At 38.0% G+C, this 21,754-nt stretch overlaps 1 protein-coding gene across 1 annotated transcript; it reads left to right on the top strand.

The window, feature by feature from the left end:
- Window positions 1-10,844: 10,844 nt before the first annotated feature.
- CCDC107 (coiled-coil domain containing 107) lies at window positions 10,845-17,956 on the top strand. Its single transcript, XM_070947288.1, has 6 exons — window positions 10,845-11,073; window positions 11,689-11,894; window positions 12,516-12,582; window positions 14,440-14,530; window positions 16,720-16,829; window positions 17,191-17,956. Exons 1-6 carry the CDS (start codon window positions 10,920-10,922, stop codon window positions 17,463-17,465), a joined length of 903 nt encoding a protein of 300 aa, XP_070803389.1. The 5' UTR covers window positions 10,845-10,919; the 3' UTR covers window positions 17,466-17,956.
- The last annotated feature ends 3,798 nt before the right edge of the window (window positions 17,957-21,754 follow it).

The following is a 21,754-nucleotide window of genomic DNA, read 5'->3' as shown; positions in this document are numbered from 1 at the left end:
TCAGGATCTGTCAGATGAAGTTCGACTGAATGTCAACAAATGATCTGCCTCCCATTCTTCTCATCTGCTCTGTGTGGGAGGGAGGCTGTTATTTTGAGTTAGGCCTGTAAAATGTGCTGTGTTTAGATATATGTATCAGAGGTGGGTTTCAGCAGGTTTTGACTAGTTCTGGAGAACCGGTAGCGGAAATTTTGAGTAGTTCAGAGAACCGGTAAATACCACCTCTGACTGGCCCCACCCCCATCTATTCTCTGCCTCCTGAGTCCCAGCTGATCAGGAGGGATTGGAGATTTTTGTTGCAATATTTTGAGGATCTGACTCAATAAATAATTCAGGAACAAAGTATTTAAACAAAGTACTATTTATTTACAATAGGCATTCTATATTCTCTGAATGATCACAGATAGAAGCAAGGAAGGAGGTGCATACATCCCCTTTTATATCAATGAGGCGGAGTAAAGGATGGGAGTGGTTACATATGAATATATTAAGGAAGGAAGAATAAATTAACCCCTGATACCCTGTGTATGTACATTTTCCCCATTTGAGAATAAGGCATTTACTTGTGACAATTTTGTAGTAACCTTCCCTTAGAGTGGGGTGGGAATGGAGATTTTACAGTATCCTTCCCCTACCATGCCCACCAAGCCACACCCACAGAACCAGTAGTAAAAAAAATTTGAAACCCACCACTGATATATGTATGAATATTCATGTCATATTGAAACAAATCTAAGATGCTGTTGGAAGTCAAAGGACATCAAATGAAAGAAATGACTAATACAGGCAAGTAATACAAACTGACTGGTGAGATACTATCTGCATTATAAATACATGCATATATATATATATATACTCCTACTGTATAAACGTTAGAGAAATGTAATATACATTTAGTGATTTTCTTCCAAGGAAATTCACCCTCCTCTTCTGGGATACCAGTGTATATTTGTATATGATATTCTTTCAAGAAAAGTCACTTTAAGATTCAGGATGCACACAACAGGCTGGATAGCATCAGTTGAGTATGCTGATCACTTTTTAGTTAAATAATATAACATGAAAATCATAGCAATCTAGAAGTTATAACATAGCAATTCAACTAATGATAAACAGGAAACTGCATATTGACAGTTTTATTGTAAAAATGGTATGTGAAAGTAATGCTACTCCAAAATGTGTTACTGTAATGCACACAAAACCATAATCAGATAAATCAGTAAAGGCCTTTCCATCCAGTTAAGGGCTGAAAATAACACCTAATTACATCTATTATATCTGTTAGGTTCAGCTTGTAGCTTACTCCTAACTTGTTGGTCAGGCAATATATCTGTTTCTTTAAGAAACAACTGAGCCACGTAATCAGGGTTTGCCTAACCCTGTAATTAGGCTACAGTGCATACATAAGCAGCGCAGAGAAGCGTTCTTTGTTCCTGATTGTTCCTGTTCCTGTTGCTTCCTGCGTCTTTCTGCTGATTGGTGTTAGACTGAATTATTATATGGTACTGTATACCGAGAGTTACTAAAGTCTGTTTGCTTTGGTAAGGGAAGATACTTACTGGACTGATATTACTGTTTATGACCTTGGACTGTTTTACCTACACCGAGACTGCTTATTATCTTGTATATAAAGTATTTTTCTCACACGAGCTGCACGTTTATCTCCTTCCCTGTGTGTTTCTGCTCTGCTCGTTGCACAAGCAACAAATACTTTTTACACACACCCTAACAATATCAATCTCAAAAACCCCTAACATTTCACTATAAGGGAAATAAGGTTATATCTCTCTAAATCTGTAGAGAAGAAACACTATCCAATTTAGATTTTCTTTTCTTCAGTTTTATCCAGTGATATTTTGATGGGTCTCTGAGAGAAATGGAATCCTCAGTTATCAAGTATTAATACTTTGTAAGACACTAGAAGATAAATTATCTTGTATCTCCCAAGCCTGTCTTAACAGAGGAAGAGGACTCAGAAGGTGATGGGGAGGAACTGACAAGGCCTCCCTCTCCAGGACCCTCCTTTCTGGCAATGCCTCAGGTTTCATCCGAAGGCCAGGAGGAACAGCCTGGTATGTGCCAGGAGGAAGGCATATCGGAGCACCAATTGATAGGGAGCGAGGATGATGAATCCTGGCTTGATCCCAGGCAGCGTCAGAGGGAGAAATGTGCGCAGCAATGGAAGAGGCGTGGGAGGGCCAGAGATTGAGCTGAGTCACGGAGCCACGTCCCACCAGGAATAAAAGTGGGTGGGATTGCTCTTCAGGCTTTGTGACGGACAAAGTTAAACCCTGAAAGTCACATCGTGGTCTCTGAAATTCGGCTTGGATATATTTTGGACTGAACATTGACTAAACTCTTGTCTTGTGGATAATTTGTTGCTCCTGGAACGGACTGAAGATAAGTCCTTTTCTGCTTTATGGGAGTGAAAACAGTCTTGGCAGGCATTTGGAAGTTTGCTGCCAAAACCTTGGTCTGCCAAGAATTCTAATCTGTTTACCTAATAAAATATTGGCAGGCGTGCTTGGTATTATGTTTGCCTGTGTGAGGAAGGGGGACAGAACAGTACTTTTATTGGTGAATGACTGAAATAAAGTTGTCTGTCTTACTATAGTTTCTTTTCTTATCATTGATAAAGCAAAATGTATCCCTTTATCTATGAGTGCAAAAGAACGATAGCATAAAATGGACTGATCACATCAGTCCCTCTTCTCAGCTTCTGTTGCAACTCCATGCAGAATCATGTAGTTCTGATTTTTGGGTCACCACCAGCCACTACAGTAATGAGTTTTCTCCCCTAGATTTGCTACTATCTTCCTTAGCAGGTTACCAAGTAGTAGGAAAACACCCATTAACTATAGCATTGTAGTATAAATGGGTTTTGACAATACAGGTAATCCCCAGGTTATGAGTGTTCCCTTAGCGAATGTTGGAAGTTCCACGATCAGTGCCCCTTAACGTTTCCGAACAAGACCCGAAACTACAAATCTTGCAGCACCATGGCAGTTGTTCACCCTTACGAACAACCGCAGAGGCTCTGCAACATTCATCCTGCATATTGCCAGCAGAAATGGAACTTCTGAGGGATGTATCCAACCCTAAGAAACCCTGTTTGGCCCTCCGCGGGACTCCCCAGCCCGTTACAGGCTGAAATGGAGCTTCCAGGGGCTGGGGAGGCCCGCAGAGGGCTGAACGGAAACTTGGAGGGCCGCATCCAGCCCCTGGTGGCTCCATTTCGGCTTGCAACGGGCCAGGGGAGGCTCGTGGAAGGCCAAATAGAGTCTCAGAAGGCCAGACTCTTCCCCTCAGGAGCTCCATTTTGGCCGGCAACATGTCAGGTGAGGCCTGTGGAGGCCCAAATGGGGCGTCTGAGGGGCACATGCAGCTGAGAGGCTGGAGAAGAGACTGCTTGCTAGATCTTCACAAGGTAAGTGACCTGGTGTGGCAGGTTGGTAGGGTTGCCAGGTCTGCTTCCAAAAAATAGCGAACAAGCGGTGGTGGGGGGGGGTGTTAAGTAGTAAAAAAAAAAATTACAATTAAATTATATATTTTCTTACAAACATTTTAACACGTATTAAAATAATCACTTCAAAACTTTACTTAAAATTCAAAATCAAATATAATAATATGTAAAATATTAAATTACATTTTACTTTGCTGTCGTGTGTATTTTTTATTTGACTGCACAGCTTTGATCAATTCTTTGTGTTTAAGGAATAATTCTTTAATTTCAGTACAAAGTTGAGAAATATTAAAAAATATACAAAGTTCACTTTGAACTGATACAAGCAGTCGGTTACGTTCGTCAGTCCACAAATTTCCCATGACGCTGAAAATTCGTTCAACGTTTGCATTTGATACCGGAATTGATGCACAATACTGGAACAGTTTCAGTAAACTCGGAGCTGGCTCTTTCTTGAAAAAGTACGTCTACTTATCAAGGGATGAATCGCCCTGCAGATGAACATAAACTTCTAAGGCAGAAATTTCATCGAAGAGAGCGTTGGGTGGAAGTTCTTGCCATGGTGATAATAACCAGATGTTTGTCATTTCTTCTAAAGTTGGAGGATTATTGCGATCAATTAGATTGAAACAACTTAGCGTCTCATATACTGAATCGGTGAAATTATACCACTTTTCCAGGTACGCAATGGCTCTTTGATACACGTTGATGGCTTCTTTCTTGAACTTTTGCACAGCATTCTCAGGCAAATGTTTTTTATGTAAGGCAAATAAAACTTTCATTCCAAAAAACTGCTCATCGTATTTTTTTTGCAAAGAATCACACAACTTACACATGATAATGTGAAGATCACATGCAAGAATTTTCTTGCTTTCCAGCTTCAGTAGGGTGTCTTGCATTATTGACATGAAGAAGCGCGTGAAATATAAATACAATTCTGAAATTGTTGGTTCATCATCCTTTGCGAGTTCATTTTCCTGATCTGAAATAAGGTTCCAGATAACCTTATGGCACTCATCAGATCCAAGAGAAATAAAATACGATTTTAGAGGTATCCAGTTTAAAAGAAGTCTTTCGACCGCTTTAAACAAACTTAACCAACGTGTTGGAACATGGCGCAAAACTTCATGGAATTCTCACTCGCAAAACTCAAAAAATGATTTCAACTCTTCTCATTTCTTCGCAGAATTCGAAAATTCGGCAAAAACCTTCAGCACTACATTTTCGATATCAAAAGATAACTGCTTTAATGCATTTTTTGCGCTGTTGGGTAAAATGTGATTATTGCAATGAGCATTCGATCTTTGTCTCATTCTAACTTATGAAAAAAAAGACAAAACGCGATTCTCCTATCCTTATTCTCTTAGACCAGTGATGGCTAACCTTTTTGCCATCGCGTGCCAGGAGAGGGGGGGGTGGGGGAGGGTCGCGCATGCAAGTGCCCACGTGCATGTGCACACAACTCCACCCACCCCCGCTACTGGCACATGATGGCCTGGTAGGCCCATTTTTCTTTCTTACCTGATTCCAGATCCTTTCTATGCAACTGGGAAGGTCGAAAACAGCCTTTCCCACTCCCTTAGAGGCCCTACGGAGGCTGAAAGGGCCCATTTCCCAACTCTCGGTGGGACAGGAAGTGATGTTTTTAACTGTCCCCAGCGTCCAGAACCTCTCTAGGAGTCTGTAGGAGCCTCTCTAGGAGTCTCTGGAGGCTGGGGACAGAAAAAAAAGTCATTTCCTGTCCCACCGGGAGTCGGGAAATGGACCCTTTCAGCCTCCATAGGGCCTCCGAGGGAGTGGGAAAGGCTGTTTTCACCCTTCCCAGATCCATAGAAAGGATCTGGAGCCAGGTAAGAAAGAAAAACGGCCCTTCCCTACCCCCCCAGGCCCTCCAGAGGCAGGAAACAGCCTGTTTCCCTACTTCTGGTGGGCCCAGAAGGCCTGAAAATCAGCTGTCCGGCGTGCGCATGCGCCCCAGAGCTGAGCTGGCGTGCCCACTAATATGGCTCCGCGTGCCACCTGTGGCACGCGTGCCATAGGTTCGCCATCACGGTCTTAGACTGTACAGCTTTAGATTACGTACCATTTCATCATAAAGCTTTTGAATAAAAAAAATGTCCACTATTTTGTGAAAAAAAATAGTGAACATAATGTGAAAAAAGTGGACTGTCCACTCAAATAGTGGACACCTGGCAACCCTACGATTGGGGAAGCAATTGTAGGGAGCATGAAGTATTTCAGTGGGTCGGGGAAGCCTTGGGTGGTCTTAGGCAGGTGGCCTGTTCCATCGGTAGGCCCCCGTGGCCTTCCTCACCTTGAAATACCTCATGTGCACTTAACAAGCCTCACATTCGATTAGCGAATGCGTGGGTGAAAGGGAGTGATCCTGTTCAAGGTACGAGATTCATTCCAACGAATCCTCAGGTTATGAATGGAATGGGCAGGCTCCATTACATTCTTAACAAGAAGACCTGTATTGTGCAATTATGCTATTTGCAGACTCTGCCTCAACTTCAGTAGGTTGGTTTGTCTGGCCTTCCTCCCACATCCCATCTGGGCAGAAAAATGTGAAATAAAGAAACATGAGATTGCCTCCAATTATAAAAATGTTTCTGCAAAAGTGTTTAATGAAACAGTGCCAAATATATTCTAATTTTGAAAGGGTAATAGACACAAATAGACACAATGATAGATCAGTTTTAAGGGGAAAGGAAACAGTCTTGCATATGATTGTGCAAGAAACTAGGTTTTGTACAGCTGGAGAACTAACCTGACTGGTACTACTTCTATTATTTCCCAGGAGGAGGAAGAAATTGAAACTGACAAACTATCCATACAAACCTAGTTTGATACTCCCTAGTATTTTCAAGTTACTGCAACAAACAAACGCAAGGCCCACTGCATCTAAAAATGTTCCACTGACATCAGTCCAGAGTTGACAGATAAATCCAAAATAAAATAGTGGAGACCTTCTGATTAATCACACCAACATTTTTTGAAAGCTGAACCAAATTAAATTGCAAGCACTAGAATTAATGTATAGTAATCACAGGTAAACCTGGAATTATTTTTTATATGGAGTGCCTTTACAATAATTTAATTTATTCTAAACTTAGTTATGTATGCATATTTTTTTGTGCTAGATTATTATAAAATAGAGCTATTTTTCTGAGTTATTGTAATAGCTATCATAACCCACATATTTATGTTTCAGTTATATTTAATTTAATTTAATTTAATTTCCAATTTATATACCGCCCTTCTCCCTGAGGACTCAGGGCGGTGTACAGCCAAGATAAAAAACATAGAATACAAATATTAAAACATTTAAAAATATATATAAATTTTGGCCCGAAAGTTAAGAATCACAAACTAATTAAAAGAATTTAAAAATTTCTTCCAAGCCAACCCGGCTTGCTGAAAAAGATGGGTTTTCAGGGAACGACGGAAGGCATTGAGGTCATGGATTCTCCTTATCTCCGGGGGCAACTGATTCCAGAGGGTGGGAGCCCCCACAGAGAAGGCCCTCCCCCTGGGGGCCACCAGCCTACATTGTTTGGCTGATGGCACCCTGAGGAGGCCCTCTCTGTGGGAGCGCACGGGTCGATGGGAGGTCGTCGGTAGCAGCAGGCGGTCTCGGAGATAGCTAGGCCCTATGCCATTTATTCATTCTTTGATGAAAATGATAAAATAATCTGAATATTATGTCCACATACATTTGTAAATTCCTGACTAATCTTAAATTTAGAATTTTATTTCCTCAAAATGTTTATCAATGGTACCATCACTGTGAAATGCTTGTCTGGAGGCATATTCTGTCCACAGATTTTCTCAGATTATGTAGTATCAGGATTCCATATACTTCCAAGCATAATTTATATGTCTGCAAAGGATGCAAGACCCAGCTTTAATTACATTTTGTCATCTCTCTCTGTTAACTGCACTATCAAATCTTCAGCCCTGTAAATCCATAAAATGAGATGTTTTCCTGACAAAACTCTGAATATTCTAATATTTTTAGAATTTAAAAAACACTGTGAAATCAATTCCTTAAACATACAACTATATCTACAATTTTATTTTAGATCTTTTGAAATATTGTAGCATATTAGTTTTTCATGTCTAAAAAGTTTCTAATAAAGAGTGAGATTTAGCATTTAATATAAAAGTGAGGAAAGCAAAATAAAATGTTGATATCTTTTAACAGAATATATACCATCAGCTTTTTATAAATCTGTGAAATATTACTATATCTTAATAATCTTTCAAGTAAAGTTTTCAAAGGGGATTTATCAATAAATGTTATTGTCAAGGTTCCGATTAACGAGCCCAAGGAAATCAGAACGCTGAGACTTAGATCTTCTTTATTAGGCACTCATATCGGCATGACTAAATGTAAAACCAATTCTGAATAAGTCCCGCAGTTTCAGTATAGTTGAAATAGTAAATGATCCCCTTCCCAAGTGTTATCGGTCACATTGTCCAATTAGGTTCATTGGTGGGCTCCTTAGGCACTCCTCTCTGTTCTCATCCAACACCTGTGGAGATGACCTTGGTTCCCACGAGAAAAATTGGTGTTCTGGCAATGCATTCCAGCCTACCCCCCCACCCCCTCATACTGTATGGCAATTGAGAACCAACAAAATGGTTTCTGCCAGGTTCAGTTTGAAGTTGACAGCTGTTCTATAGAGTGTTTCTACTTAGAATTAAATTAAAAAAGGGAATACATTGGCCTATTCTACTATACCAATGTTCCCCTTTTCCCACTAGTGAAATAGTAACGGCTGTTCTGATAGAGACAAATAGCTGTCAAAAGGATAAGGGGAGGGGACATGATAAGTATGGGTGGGGGAGAAGAGATGATCAGTATGAAGCAGAGGTATCCATAAGTGGCTACAATGATGCCAAAAGATTGTATTGACATCACAATGAAACAGAGATAGTTAGGATGGAGGCTTGCTAGAGACCAAGGAGAAAAGGCAACTTTGTCTCCTAATACCCCCAAAACACATCTGCAATCACATCCATGATGCATCATGACTTGTTTTGAAGATAAACTGAGAAACTTTATCAGGTTTGTACATTTTGAAGCTATAGTAGAATACTGTAACATCAACTTGAGGAGGGAAATACTACTTTAAAACTAATGTATCTAAGAATAACTTAAGGCTCTTTCAATTACAGGGACATACATATTATGCAGGATCTAATAAAAAATGTCAAGATAGCAGCTGTGATGTTATGATCTGTCCATTTTTTTAATGGAACACACATAAAAAATGTGCTTGAGCTTTGATCACACCATTGTGGCTATCAATTTGACTTTTATGACCACACCCAGAAGATAAAAGGCTCTGAAGATAAAAATACCAAGTTGTAGTGCACCCTAATCAACTGTTCATTTCTTTTCCACTGTCACAATCCATTAGCAGAAAAAAATGTGTTTCAGTACAGTATTTCTTCTGGTCTATTTCCTGACCTGGTTTATCTTGAAGGGCCATGACAATAGGGACAGATGAAGACTGATAAGCCCAGTAGATAGGACAGTACAGAAACTAAATTGGCTCTAATGGGGATGCAATACAAAAGACCAATTTGTTTCAGAGATTGATGGTCCATTAATCATATTAATATGCAAGCTTGCTTTCTCCCAATTTTCGGAGGCTGTGCATTGACTCAGGGCAAGGGAAATGATTGTTATATCATTTTTTCCTGCAGTTAGGCAGTTGACTGAAGGGTGTATATGTGTGTGTGCATATGAATTGATACATGCACACACACACCACACACAAAAGTAGAGAGAGATAAAATAAAAATGGAGCAGAGAGTTAACCCTTCAGGTAAGCAAGATAATTGTAGGTGCATGATACATGTACATATCAGTGGTGGGTTCCTCCCGGTTCGGTCCGGTTCGGCCGAGCCGGTAGCGGTGACGATATGATGTCACCGAACCGGTTCTCCCCCCCCGCCCTCCCACCCCCCCCACCCACCCTATTCTTATCTTTTATTTGGTCCCACCCCCAATCTATTGCTGCCTCGTGTCCCAGCTGATGACTAGAGGGAAAAAAACTGTTTAAACTCTTGCCGCGGGGCTTCAAAGGGCCGTCCTACAGCTGATCAGTGTTAAAAGCAAACAAATGAGTCGGGTCGTAAGTGCGAGGACCTTCCAGAAATGACTCTGACCAGCTAGCCACGCCCACCTAGTCACATGACCTCCAAGCCACACCCACAAAATAAGCCACGCCCACAGAACCGGTAGTAAAAAAATTTAGAACCCACCCCTGGTACATATCCTCCAAAAACAAGTAAGGGTCTTGTTTTATCACTTTACAGCCCATAGGGTGAAGGCTATATAAATTTGAAGTCTGCATACTATGCAGTATTTAATATTCTATAGATGCGTATCTCATTTTAGAGCAACTGTTTTTAGGTCCTATGAAAGCAATGTGCGGCCAAAATTATATTCTAAATATCAACATACACTCCTTGAGCTGTGGTGGCACAGTGGTTAGAATGCAATACTGCAGGCAAATTCTGCTGCCTGCCTGCAATTTGGCAGATCGAATTCCACCAGGCTCAAGGTTGACTCTGTCTTCCATTCTTCTGAGATGGGTAAAATGAGGACCCAGATTGTTGCGGGCAATATGCTGACTCTGTAAACTGCTTAGGGAGGATTGTAAAAGCACTGTGAAGCAGTATATAAATCTAAGTGCTATTGATATCGCTATTAAATTGTTTCTGATATCAGCAACATTTTTCAGTATCCATTTATATGCTCTATGACAGGGGTGGGCAACTGTGGCCCTTTTACAACCTGTGGACTTCAACTCCCAGAATTCCTGAGCCAGCTGGCTCAGGAATTCTGGGAGTTGAAGTCCAAAGGTTGTAAAAGGGCCACAGTTGCCCACCCCTGCTCTATTACATTAGAATTTATGTTCCCCACTATTAATAGCCTTTAGCTTTCTTCTGCATTTACAATAGTGTGATAATGAACAGAAATTGAATTCTGTTCATGAATTTTTGATTTTGAATCTGTTTTTCTGTTTTTGAATTCCAAAACACTGGATTAATGATCCTGTTTACCCTTTTCTCATCAGCTTTATTGCAGAACTACATATTTATATTATCCTTTCACAATTGTAAGCAGCAGTTTTCCCTCTTTTGTAAGCAAAAGCAAGATTTTATGCTGGAGGTGCACAGAAAGTTTCCGTTGAATTCACTCCCCTTCCTGCCACCTATCGCCACGCCAACAGTGCCTGGAGCCCATTAGGGGGCGCTACAAAAAAGATGAACCGAAGATGAAGGTCTTCCTTCGCAAATCTATGGTTTGTTTGTCTTCCGCTCCCCTTTTCCAGCTTCCTTCCAGCCGGTATTGGTTTATTCGAGTGACTGTAGGTGGCCGAGAGTAAAGCCGGCAGCCCCTTCTCGGAGGGCAGTGTTGTCACTGCGTGACGGCATGGCGCTTTCTTCGATGCAGCAGGTGTTCGTCTCTGTCGTGCTGGTACTTTGCCTGTTCGTAGTGATGCCCAGGATATTCAATGGGGGAGGGAAGTCTCCGCGGAGTGCCAAAACCTCCTCTGGCCGGCCAGCTCCTCACCAGCCCCGACACGGTATCGTACCGGCGCCCATTTCTTCCCTGTTCCACACTCCGTCCCTTCGTGGCAGGCAAAGGGAGACCACATTTTTATATATATGATAAAAAGCTGTCTTCTTTCAATGATTGTTTGGCTTGATGTCAGGGTTCCGTCTGCAACTAGGGGACTTATGTTAAAAGAAACTAGTCCTAAGGTGCCTTATAGAGAAGTTCCTTAATATTTACACCATGTGCAACTGTAGCTGGAAATACTTAGAGAAACCGGGTCTTCCATAGGGTAGGTCGGCCTTTCTTGGACTCATGTCTCTATTTATTGGGTTAATATGTCCTTTCTAGACAGCCTGGCCAGTAAAGTATGAGCTAAAGGAAAATGGGGTTTTTGTTTTTTGTGTTGTAGATATGGCTTTTGCTGTCTTTCTCTTAACGAAAAACATCTTTGTTCTTTTTATTATCATTTCTATCCTTTTCCCACAAACTGTTAATAAAGGGATTCTTATTAATGCGTTTGTTGATAGGAACTATCTATACAAATACTATACTTCAGCACATAAATCCCAGATTACAGCACTAGTTTTTATTAACTGGCTTTGGATTTAACTGGCTCTGAATTATTAAAATGTTTATTCTGTAGGTGGAGCTGAGAAAATTCTGCATACACCCACGAATTTTGAATCTCCTGAAAGTAAAACATATCAAAGCATCCAGCAAATGAAAAGTGCAATGGAGAAGGAGTTAAAGACTGAACGGACTAAAGGCAATGGCAGAGACTTTGCTTTAACCCTAATGCCGCTATATGCTATTAGTGTGGGTGTGTTTGCTTTATACAAATTCTTAAAGGTAAATATTAAAAAACAAAAATCAAATCTAGACTTCCAGGTGGAATTATTTTGTAATAAGCACCTTTATAGATATGTCTTATTTTGCCAAATATAAAGCATCGCATAGAAATTCAAGTTTTCTTATCTTAGTAAATGTTGAGGTAAAAATTAAAATATTATGGCACATATAATCTAATGAAACGTACTCGTACAGAGGAGGCGTGAACAACTTGCATCTTCATGTCTGCTTGTATTTTTTGAATAGTTTTTATGGCAGCTCCTAGAACCTTTCAAAATACTTTTTTTTTAGACAAAAGGGGAAAATAATGTATATATGAGAAATAATTAAATTTGCTGTATTTTAAATTGCATTTTGTCCTTGTGTTGCTAACTTTTTGGAACTTGCATTATGCAACTGAAAGCATAATGAAATTATAATTTTATTATAATTTACTTCATCTGAATATTCTGGATTGCTATTGACAATTTTATTAAAGGACTGGAACTAAACAGAAAGCATGCTAATGTAGGAATGTTTTGGAATATTATGTAAATATTTTGTTTACATTATATAATATTGGTACTTTTATTAGTCTTATATATTTAAGACACTTATAGAGATTGTTTTATGATTTTATAGATGAAATCGCAGGAAGAAAGTTTATCAAAAAAAGAAAAAAATGCAGAAGAAAAAACAAAAGAAACAGGTACGAATTGGGTCAAAATGTTTTGCTTATAGTTTTTATAGTAGAAACCTAGTACAAATTATCAAATGTTACTTGATATTGAGATTTATACATGAGTTCATTAACCATAGCTTCCCCATTCAAGACAAAACAGTTTATTCCAGTTTTTATTATTGCTTCATTAGCAAATGGAAAACATTTCTGTGGTGATTAATTCTCTCTTCATCAGGAGAACAACTTCTTATCCAAAGAGAACAATTTCTTACAATTGAAAAACAGCCAAAAGTTTACCGGTAATTTACTTTGACAGAATGTGAATGTATCAGCAAAGAAAAAAAATTATGTGGAATAGCATTTCTTTAACTTTCTTTTTCATGATTGACATTCTTTTAGAAAGACTGAATTCATGTTGATCCTAATTGCAGCAGATGAGTGCAAGAGCTTTTTGGAGACAAAGAAGAGACTTGATTTTTTTAGATCATAAAATGGCATAGTTAAAAGCTTTAATGATTAATTCATGTGAAAGATTCACCTACTTGGAAAATCCTGATAAATAATATGTCTTAGACCTTGACACATTGTTCAAAGTGAATAAAGACATTTAAGTTGAAATGACCCATTTACTAGGCAGAAATAACTTTATTTATTTATTTACTTATTTACTTACTTATTTATTAACTTGCACTCTTACTCTCCTTATTGTGTTGAGAAACATCACCAATAGTTATAGAGAAATATATACATGAGTTCTTTTCATTCCAGATAGGCTTATTGTGAGATTTCTATTTCAGTTCCTTGCTGGAATGGAGGTTCTGTTGCAGAACATTGTTTTTCCTTGGCAAGATGGAATCATATCTGATTTCATAAACAGATAAGCTATTTAGCAAAAATTCTTTCGGCAGTTAAACAATGACATCTCATTTTAATTTTTAAACAATATTTTGTTTAAACTCTGGGGAAACAGTATACTGTATAACTGCATACAAAATGGTTTAATCAACATTCTAGTCAAATGTGAAAGTACTATTTGAGAATAAGGTTTGGAATTGATACATGAATAATCTTACATTCAGTAAAACAGACTGCTAATTGGGCCACATTGTATATACTATGACAGTGTAAATATAACTTCAGAGAAATACAGTATTAAAATGTATCTAAATGGGACATTTATTGTGTTGCTTTTACTGGGACTAAAGGTAAAGGTAAAGGTTCCCCTCCCACATAAATGCTAGTCGTTCCCGACTCTAGGGGGCAATGCTCATCTCTGTTTCTAAGCCAAAGAGCCAGTGCTGTCTGATGACAATTCTGTGGTCATGTGGCTGGCATGACTAAATGCTGAAGGCACACGGAATGCTGTTACCTGCCCACGAAGGTGATCCCTATTTTTCTACTTGCATTTTTACATGCTTTCGAACTGCTAGATTGGCAGAAGCTAGGCAAGTAATGGGAGCTCACTCCATTATGCAGCGCTAGGGATTCGAACTGCCGACCTTTCTGATCGACAAGCTCAGCATCTTAGCCACTGGGCCACCGCATCCCCTTTATTGGGACTAGATCAGTTTAAATTCCTTTTCAATGCATTGTGGCTTTGTCTGTAGTAATTTTGTTTGTTAGAAATAGTACTTCATTTTCGGTTTGAGCCTTCAAATATTTTAAAATAATTTTTGAAAAATATCTAAGGCATAAAACAATTTGTTTTAGAATCCAGTAGGAATTCCTTCATGCGTATTAGAAAAATGCTTTGTTTCAGATCCTACAATCTGAACAGAACTGTAGCTATTATACTTCCACTTCTGCCTGTTGCTTTAGTTTTTGATTAATCTTAAAGATGTTCAGTTTATGCTAGCTTTTAAAAAGTGTATATTCTCACTTTAGAGCATCAACTTTTGGAATTGGAGCAACATCTTGCACAAACGGAAAAAATGTTAAATTCATTATTGACTCAGTTAGATCCACTTTCAAGCTGGTGAGTCAAATAGATTAAATCATAGCATTTCATTTAAATGTTATGTTGTTTATTTCAGATGTGAAAAGAGATCTGAGACATCATGTTTGTGAACTTAAAATAAGAACAGAATGTCAATATATTATGAATGGCATGTTTCCTCTTATTTTTGGCAATGCTTATTACAACTGATGTTTCACCGAGAGTTTTACCCCTTTTAGGGGTAAAAAGGAATGATAATTAGAATTTAAAGGTGCCATCATTTTTAACCTTTAATCTTTCAAGCACAGAATTTTTTTTATTTTTGAAAAACATATATCGCTATTATATTACTGAGGTAATTTACAACTTATAACAATTATGTCATTAAATAAAGAAAAAAATAAATAAAAATACTGTATATCAAGTATGCTTTATTTTTTTTTTATATACCTGTGTCTTGAAGTACAAGTATGTAAAATATCTATAGTTGCTTATGCCTACTTTAAAGTAAACATAGCTCAATTCTGTTTCTGCATTATCAAAATAACCACAGATTTGTATTTTAGAACTTTGCAGCAATGGCTTTTTAATATAATTAAAATCATGTGGTGACTGACAAATTGAAGGAATTTCCAGTACTTTTAAAAAGCTATACTGATATTATTCAACAATTCCATTTAAAAAGTAATTAGATTTTAAGTTTATAAGCTGGTTTGGATATAGTATTAATCTGTGTTTTAGTACCGTATTTTCCGGCGTATAAGACGACTGGGCGTATAAGATGACCCCCGACTTTTCCTGTTAAAATATAGGGTTTGGGCTATACTCACCGTATAAGACTACCCCTCTTCCAACGCACACCAAATAAAAATTAAAAAACATCAACTGGCTCACCCGCAGCTGTGCTAGACCTAAAATGGCCCCTGCAACAAGCAGGAACCTCACACAGCCACAAAAAGCCCAAAAAAACCAACTTTCACACTTTACACACACACAACACAACACAACTGGCTCACCCACAATGTAAAAGCAGCTGTGCTAGACCCAAAATGCCCCCTGCAACAAGCAGGAACCTCACACAGCCACAAAAAGCCCAAAAAAACAACTTTCACACTTTACACACACACACACAACACAACACAACTGGCTCACCCACAATGTAAAAGCAGCTGTGCTAGACCCAAAATGGCCCCTGCAACAAGCAGGAACCTCACACAGCCACAAAAAGCCCAAAAAAACAACTTTCACACTTTACACATACAAAATTCCACATACAGCTTTGTGAGATTTTGTGTGTTTGTGTAGTTAGAGTGAAACACTACAGAAACACACTAAATCTCAGAAAGCTGCACAAATATTATTTTATTTTTATTTTTATATGAAAGCTTTAAAACTTCCTAAACTTTAAATGGCTAGGTCTAAAAAAGAACAACTTAAAAAAAACCCCAATTAACTATTTTTTAAAAAGATCCCAAAGGGGAAAAAAATTTACCCAATAGAACAGGGGTCTCCAACCTTGGCAACTTTAAGATTTGTAGACTTCAACTCCCAGAATTCCTCAGCCAGCAAAACAAAGCTGGCTGAGGAATTCTGGGAGTTGAAGTCTACAACTCCCTGCCTGCTTGATTGCAGGCAGGGAGTGGCTTGCTGATGGAATGGATTCAGGCAAGCGAAGCAAGGCAAGCGTTGCGATTAGCAGCTAAGGTAAGCAAGCTGGAGGGGGAAAACTTTTTTTCTTTTACAGGGCTCTGGCGATCCCAGCTGAGTTGCCTGATTAGCAGGCAACTCAGCTGGGATCGCCAGAGCTTGGATCGCCAGAGCCATTTAAGGCTCGTCAGAGTCTTTTGGACTGGTCTGCCTGGTTACAGGAGAACGACACCCGGCGTATAAGACGACCCCCGACTTTTGAGAAGATTTTCATGTGTTAAAAAGTCGTCTTATACGCCGGAAAATACGGTACTATATGTAAAAAATCTGGAATAGCTTTAATACAGTGAACAGAAATATAATCAATTTTATATTAGCTTGGTTTTCACCTAATACTGTGTGGGACTGATTAGAAATGAACAACGTAAATGTAGTTGGAAATTTAGTTTCATTTAAGTAAAATATAGGTAATGTGGTTGATTTAAATTTACTAATAATATGAATGAATTCAATATTATTTTAATAGAATTGTAATTATTTTTTGTCCTGATTAATTCTGATCCAGCTTTTTGGCTTTTCAGTATTAATACTTTGGCTTCTGATCAGAAAAATGAAATTATGGAACAACTAGAGTCCATTAGAAAGATGATGAAAGAAAGTGGATTAGACAAATCGGCTATGAAGCCAGAAGGTACTTTTGGAGGATTTTAATGCTCTCTAATAAATTACTACTAGATATTTTGATTATTTTTTAAGCAGGTTTTCCTACTCTAACAAATATTGCAATAATCTGCATGTTCTTTTGCGCATATGAATTGGCTTCTTCTATTTGATCTATTCTAAAGTTCCAAGCAAGGCCAGAGTTCTCATTGTTTCTTGCCCCTTAATTACCATATTATACATGACCTATTAACTGACCTATTAACTCGCTTTTAGAACAAACTGCAACAACTTGCTTTATGATTTAATAGATAACATAAAAATTGGTTTAATTGCAAAAACAGTAACCTAATTGTAATGTTGTATTCCAATTTCCTTTTATGTATATTAAGATATTAGCCACCATACATGCCAAGAGAAGCTTGAAGATCTAATAGAGTCATTCAGCAATCATCCAGAAGTAAAAATAGATGAGGATATTTATGAAAAATGTGAGCATGATGCCTTATTTGAAGATATGGAAGAGTCTTATGGTATAAAAAAGTATCAGCGTTTTGATCATGAATATTTACTCAGCACAATGGAAGAACCAAAGAAGATGGAAGTAACTAATCGAGATATAACAGAATTAGATACTGGGTTAAGAAGACGTCTTAGGAACGAATGAACGAACTGTAATGAATATTGGACATACTATACAATACACTCTAAAAATTGTAAATATATTCACAATAACTGCTGTATATTTTAAAATGATATATTTATTAACATTTCCTATTTATTTGGAATAAAATAATTTCTGCATATACTGCACAGAAAATTCTATCCAGTATCATAATCGCAGAGTTTCATTTTTAAAGTTATTGTGGGAATGGGCATAAAAGATATTGTAAGTTTGTGTTATGTGGCTCTGCAGAAATTATTCGCAAGAAATATGGAATGTACCGGTATTAATTATTTAGTTACTTGACATTTCAATGTAACTTTAATATGGATTCTGATATTCTTTTTTTGAAACAGTGGAAATAGGTATATTTCTTTGAGACAAGCTACGTATGTTTGAGACAAGCTACCTACCTTTCATTAAATATCAATAACCTTTAGATTTTATTTGTAACTGATTAGTATTGAAAATTAAAATGAAGCAGTTAAATACAATGCATGTATGATAGCTAATTATATGATGAATTGCCAACCACATTACCCTGATTCTACTTTTGTGCTTAATTTAGTAAGGTGTTTTGCTATCATTTAATCTGCTGATTTTTGCAGGCTATTGATGCAAATTTGACGTTATGCAGTTCCAAAATCCTCATAGATGATTGACTGACTGACTGATTGACTAACTGACTATCTATCTATCTATCTATCTATCTATCTATCTATCTATCTATCTATCCATCCATCCATCCATCTCCCTCAAAGAGGGGCTCTGGGCAATGATATGACTGATCTGTTTTCTCAGAATAATGTGAGAATAGTTGCTATGAGTATTATGGCATTTTCTGTAGAAGTCATAAAGCAGGACATCAACATAGACACTACAAGGGTAGATTCTTTTTTCAAAGCTGGTTTCATAATTTATTGCTGATGGTGGCAAATTGAATCCCTATAAAAGTCTTTGATATTCATAAATTGATTGAGGTACCAGAGCAATTTCCCACCATGTAAAAATTCTGTGACATTGAGTTTGTCCAGAATTTTTTTCTTTATCATTTATCATGGTTATTGTTATAAAATAAGGGCAGCAGTGACTCTGGAGAATATAACAGAGTAATTTGTTAACAGCGCCTTTGCCAGGAAATTCAATAGCTACCACAATGTTAGAGGGGTTTGTCTTACAATGAAAAATTTAATTTTAGGTAATGAGATATTTTGTCCTTTATTGAAAGTTAACACTGGCAACATATTTTTTATTATATAATAAAGTTTAAAGCCCAGATGAGAGTGGATTGGCCTGCCTATAGAACTGCTAAAATATTCTCCCCTCCAACAGTTTCTAGTATAAAATCTGACATGGAGTTTGCTAGTAATATCTAGTAAATTGATAAGACAGTACTATAGTTCTTTAAAAATATGTTGTATCTTTCCAGCTGCTCTTGAAAATGATAATAAATATAGCCAAGCCCCATTCTGTGGTATATAAACTGTTTTTAATTGCATAAATCAAATTATGGGTTGCATAAGGTAGACAAGTCAGAGTATTGTACATCAGTCAGAATGATTTTGTATCAATTTGGAATGGATTATTTCTCTTCTACAGTCTTTCTAAGTTTAAGAACTAAAGATACAGTAAGTCAATTTAGGGCTGCTTTTGCCAGTATGAATTGTCTCCCAATGAATAGACTTTAGCTGTCAGGATTTTTAAGCAGTATGAACAAATAGCCAGGATCAGATTATCCTACTTTGGACACCTAGAAAAACCTATCTTTCTGAATAAAGCTCTAATGCTGGGAAAGGTGGAAAGAGAAGAGGATGACCAGCAGTCAAGCGAATGAACTCGGTTATGGTGGCAATGTGTGAAAATTTGAAGACCTAAAGGAATGGGTTAGGTACAAATTAAGAGATCTGTCGTGGAGAAAATGTATATACCCTGTTTCCCCCAAAATAAGACATCCCCTGATAATAAGAGCTTATTTCAGGGTTCAAAAAAATATAAGACGGGCTTATTTTTGGGGAAACATGGTAGTTGATAAGAGTTCACACCAATTTGGTCATAAATTAATAGGCTTTGCTGAGAATTCTGGAATTCTGAAACCATATACATAAAGAACTTCAGGTTGTGGAGGATTGTTTTCAATTACTGGCAATAGTCCATGTAACAATGATTTCTGCAATCAAAAACAAATGAAAATCTGTATTTGATGCAGCATATTTGGCATTTATTGTGAGCTTGCTACCCTTTGGAGAAACTGGGTAAAGAATGAGGAAAGAAAGTACAACTATTTTTTATAAAACACTGAAAATCTTTTTGCTGAAAAAGGATAAAAATGAACTGATTTTGGGATTTGTTTAAAAGGTTTGTTTATGGAAAGAAGGGAACTGATGTGCAATATGAGAGGGTGAAGAAGATGGTAATTGCTTAACTGCTGCAAAGTAGATCAGAATTTGCTGCTTTTATGTTTTCTTGGGGAGGGGTTCTTTACTTTTAATTTTCTTTTATAATATTTTTATATTTCTATGTGTAGTTTGCTTAACTGCTGCAAAGTAGATCAGAATTTGCTGCTTTTATGTTTTTTTGGGGGGGGGTTCTTTACTTTTAATTTTCTTTTATAATATTTTTATATTTCTATGTGTCTGTAGTTTTTAAAAACATTGTACAATCTTCTTTTAATAAAATTATTTATACAAAATAGAGAAAGGATGAGAAAGCTGGGTCTGTCCAGAATTATTCATTTGCCACACTGAGGTCCCAGACAACGGCCAATTGTTAAAAGATGAACGAATTGTAAAAAAGATCCAGACCAACTCATAAAACAGAATCTTTACGGATTAACAAACACCGGTGTAGAATAATTCTCATAATCTGCTGCCCTTCAATGATTTTCGTAATTACCGGGAGCAGCAGAACCTGGGAGAAACGTACATCGGAGTAAACAGGCTCTTCCTAAACAATACCAGACGGAAATCAGGAAAAGGAAAACCCGGTAAGGGAGCGCGCATCAGACTCTCCGTGGGGAGACACGAAAAAAGGACGGCAGGAGCGAGAGCTGGGGACAGCGAGAAAAACGCAGGTGGGAAAAGAGAAGGGTCGGTCACTCGCGTTCTTTCCCGGTTTAGAGATCACTTTCTAATTTTCAAAGAGTGACGCGGAGGGAAAAAAAAGCGTTTCGACCTGTTTACTGGGAACCTTGGCAACCATGGCTGTGCGCGCGCGCGCGTCAACCAGCAAGGGCAATGAGACGCAGGTCGAATATTCTGCCATTAAAAACAAAACAAAACAAACAACCCTGCAAGCGCCTCATTCTAGCTGTAAGGTGAAAACAGCTGGAGATGCCTATTTCGCCCTTCGCTCTCCTGACTTTGTGCGGCTGTTAAGAGTTATTTTACAGAAACAAGCTAGGTCAACTCGTGTAAGAAGGAAGCGTCTGCCTCTGGACACAGAGCGTGTTTTCGGCGTGCAAGGCATTTTGCCTGATAGGTAATTGACCTGATGCAGGGAAATCGAGCTTTGTCCCTATCCGCGAAAGCCTCAGTGTTTTTTTAGTTCGCTAGGAAATCAGTTAATTTCCTAGCTGAACTAGCCTGTTCTCCAGGCAACAGGTTTCTGTTCTATTCTATTTTGACTGAGAAAATATGGATACTTCCAGCAGTTCCTCTAAGGGGTAGAGCTTACTGCTTGCTTCTTGTTGCCCAGCTTCTGATTTGAAGTTTTGGTGCAAGTCGGATATTAATTATTTTTAAATAACTCAAGGCAGGGAACATAATATTCCTTCCCCCTCCTATTTTCCCCACAACAACTCTGTGAGGTGAGTTTAGCTGTGTGAGAGAGAGAGTGATTGGATCAAAGTCACCCAGTCTTCTGGTTTATAGGCCAGCACATTAATCATTACACCAAACTGCCTCTCCTATGCCTCTTCTCTGCAGGCAGCTGATCAGTTCTGCCTGTTCCTCTTCTGAAACAAGCACTCTGCAAAATGAATCTTGGGAAAACTCTACACAGTACCTTTGTATTTGTTCTCTATACTACCTTTTCCTTTACCTTTTCCTACCATCCACACACATATATCTGCTTAGGTAAAAATATGAATATTGTTGCTTATTATGTCTACAATCTTTAAAGAGGAGTTTTCAACATACCTAGGTGTGAACATAGCATCTGCCTGGTTTTCTTTAAAGGAGCCACATCTTTCTCTAGTACCATATGGTGGCTGCAGATACTGTAGTCTTTTCTAAAATTGAAATAATATTTGAATTAGTATGATCATGTATCTCTGATTGAATTGTTAATTTTCT

The sequence above is a fragment of the Pituophis catenifer genome, unplaced genomic scaffold (assembly GCF_029215685.1).
Source record: "Pituophis catenifer annectens isolate HBS135680 unplaced genomic scaffold, rPitCat1.0.hap2 SCAF_7, whole genome shotgun sequence".
NCBI lineage: Eukaryota > Metazoa > Chordata > Lepidosauria > Squamata > Colubridae > Pituophis > Pituophis catenifer.
The sequence above is the reverse complement of the archived record's forward strand: the minus strand, read 5'-3'. Positions and strand labels throughout refer to the sequence as shown.

Bases quoted from the DNA above. Each gene is read 5' to 3' on its own strand.
- CCDC107 (XM_070947288.1), top strand. From the start codon at position 10,920: ATGGCGCTTTCTTCGATGCAGCAGGTGTTCGTCTCTGTCGTGCTGGTA. The intron at 12,583-14,439 runs GTACGAATTGGG...TTCTCACTTTAG, and splicing joins AGAAAAAACAAAAGAAACAG to AGCATCAACTTTTGGAATTG. The intron at 14,531-16,719 runs GTGAGTCAAATA...TTGGCTTTTCAG, and splicing joins TTAGATCCACTTTCAAGCTG to TATTAATACTTTGGCTTCTG.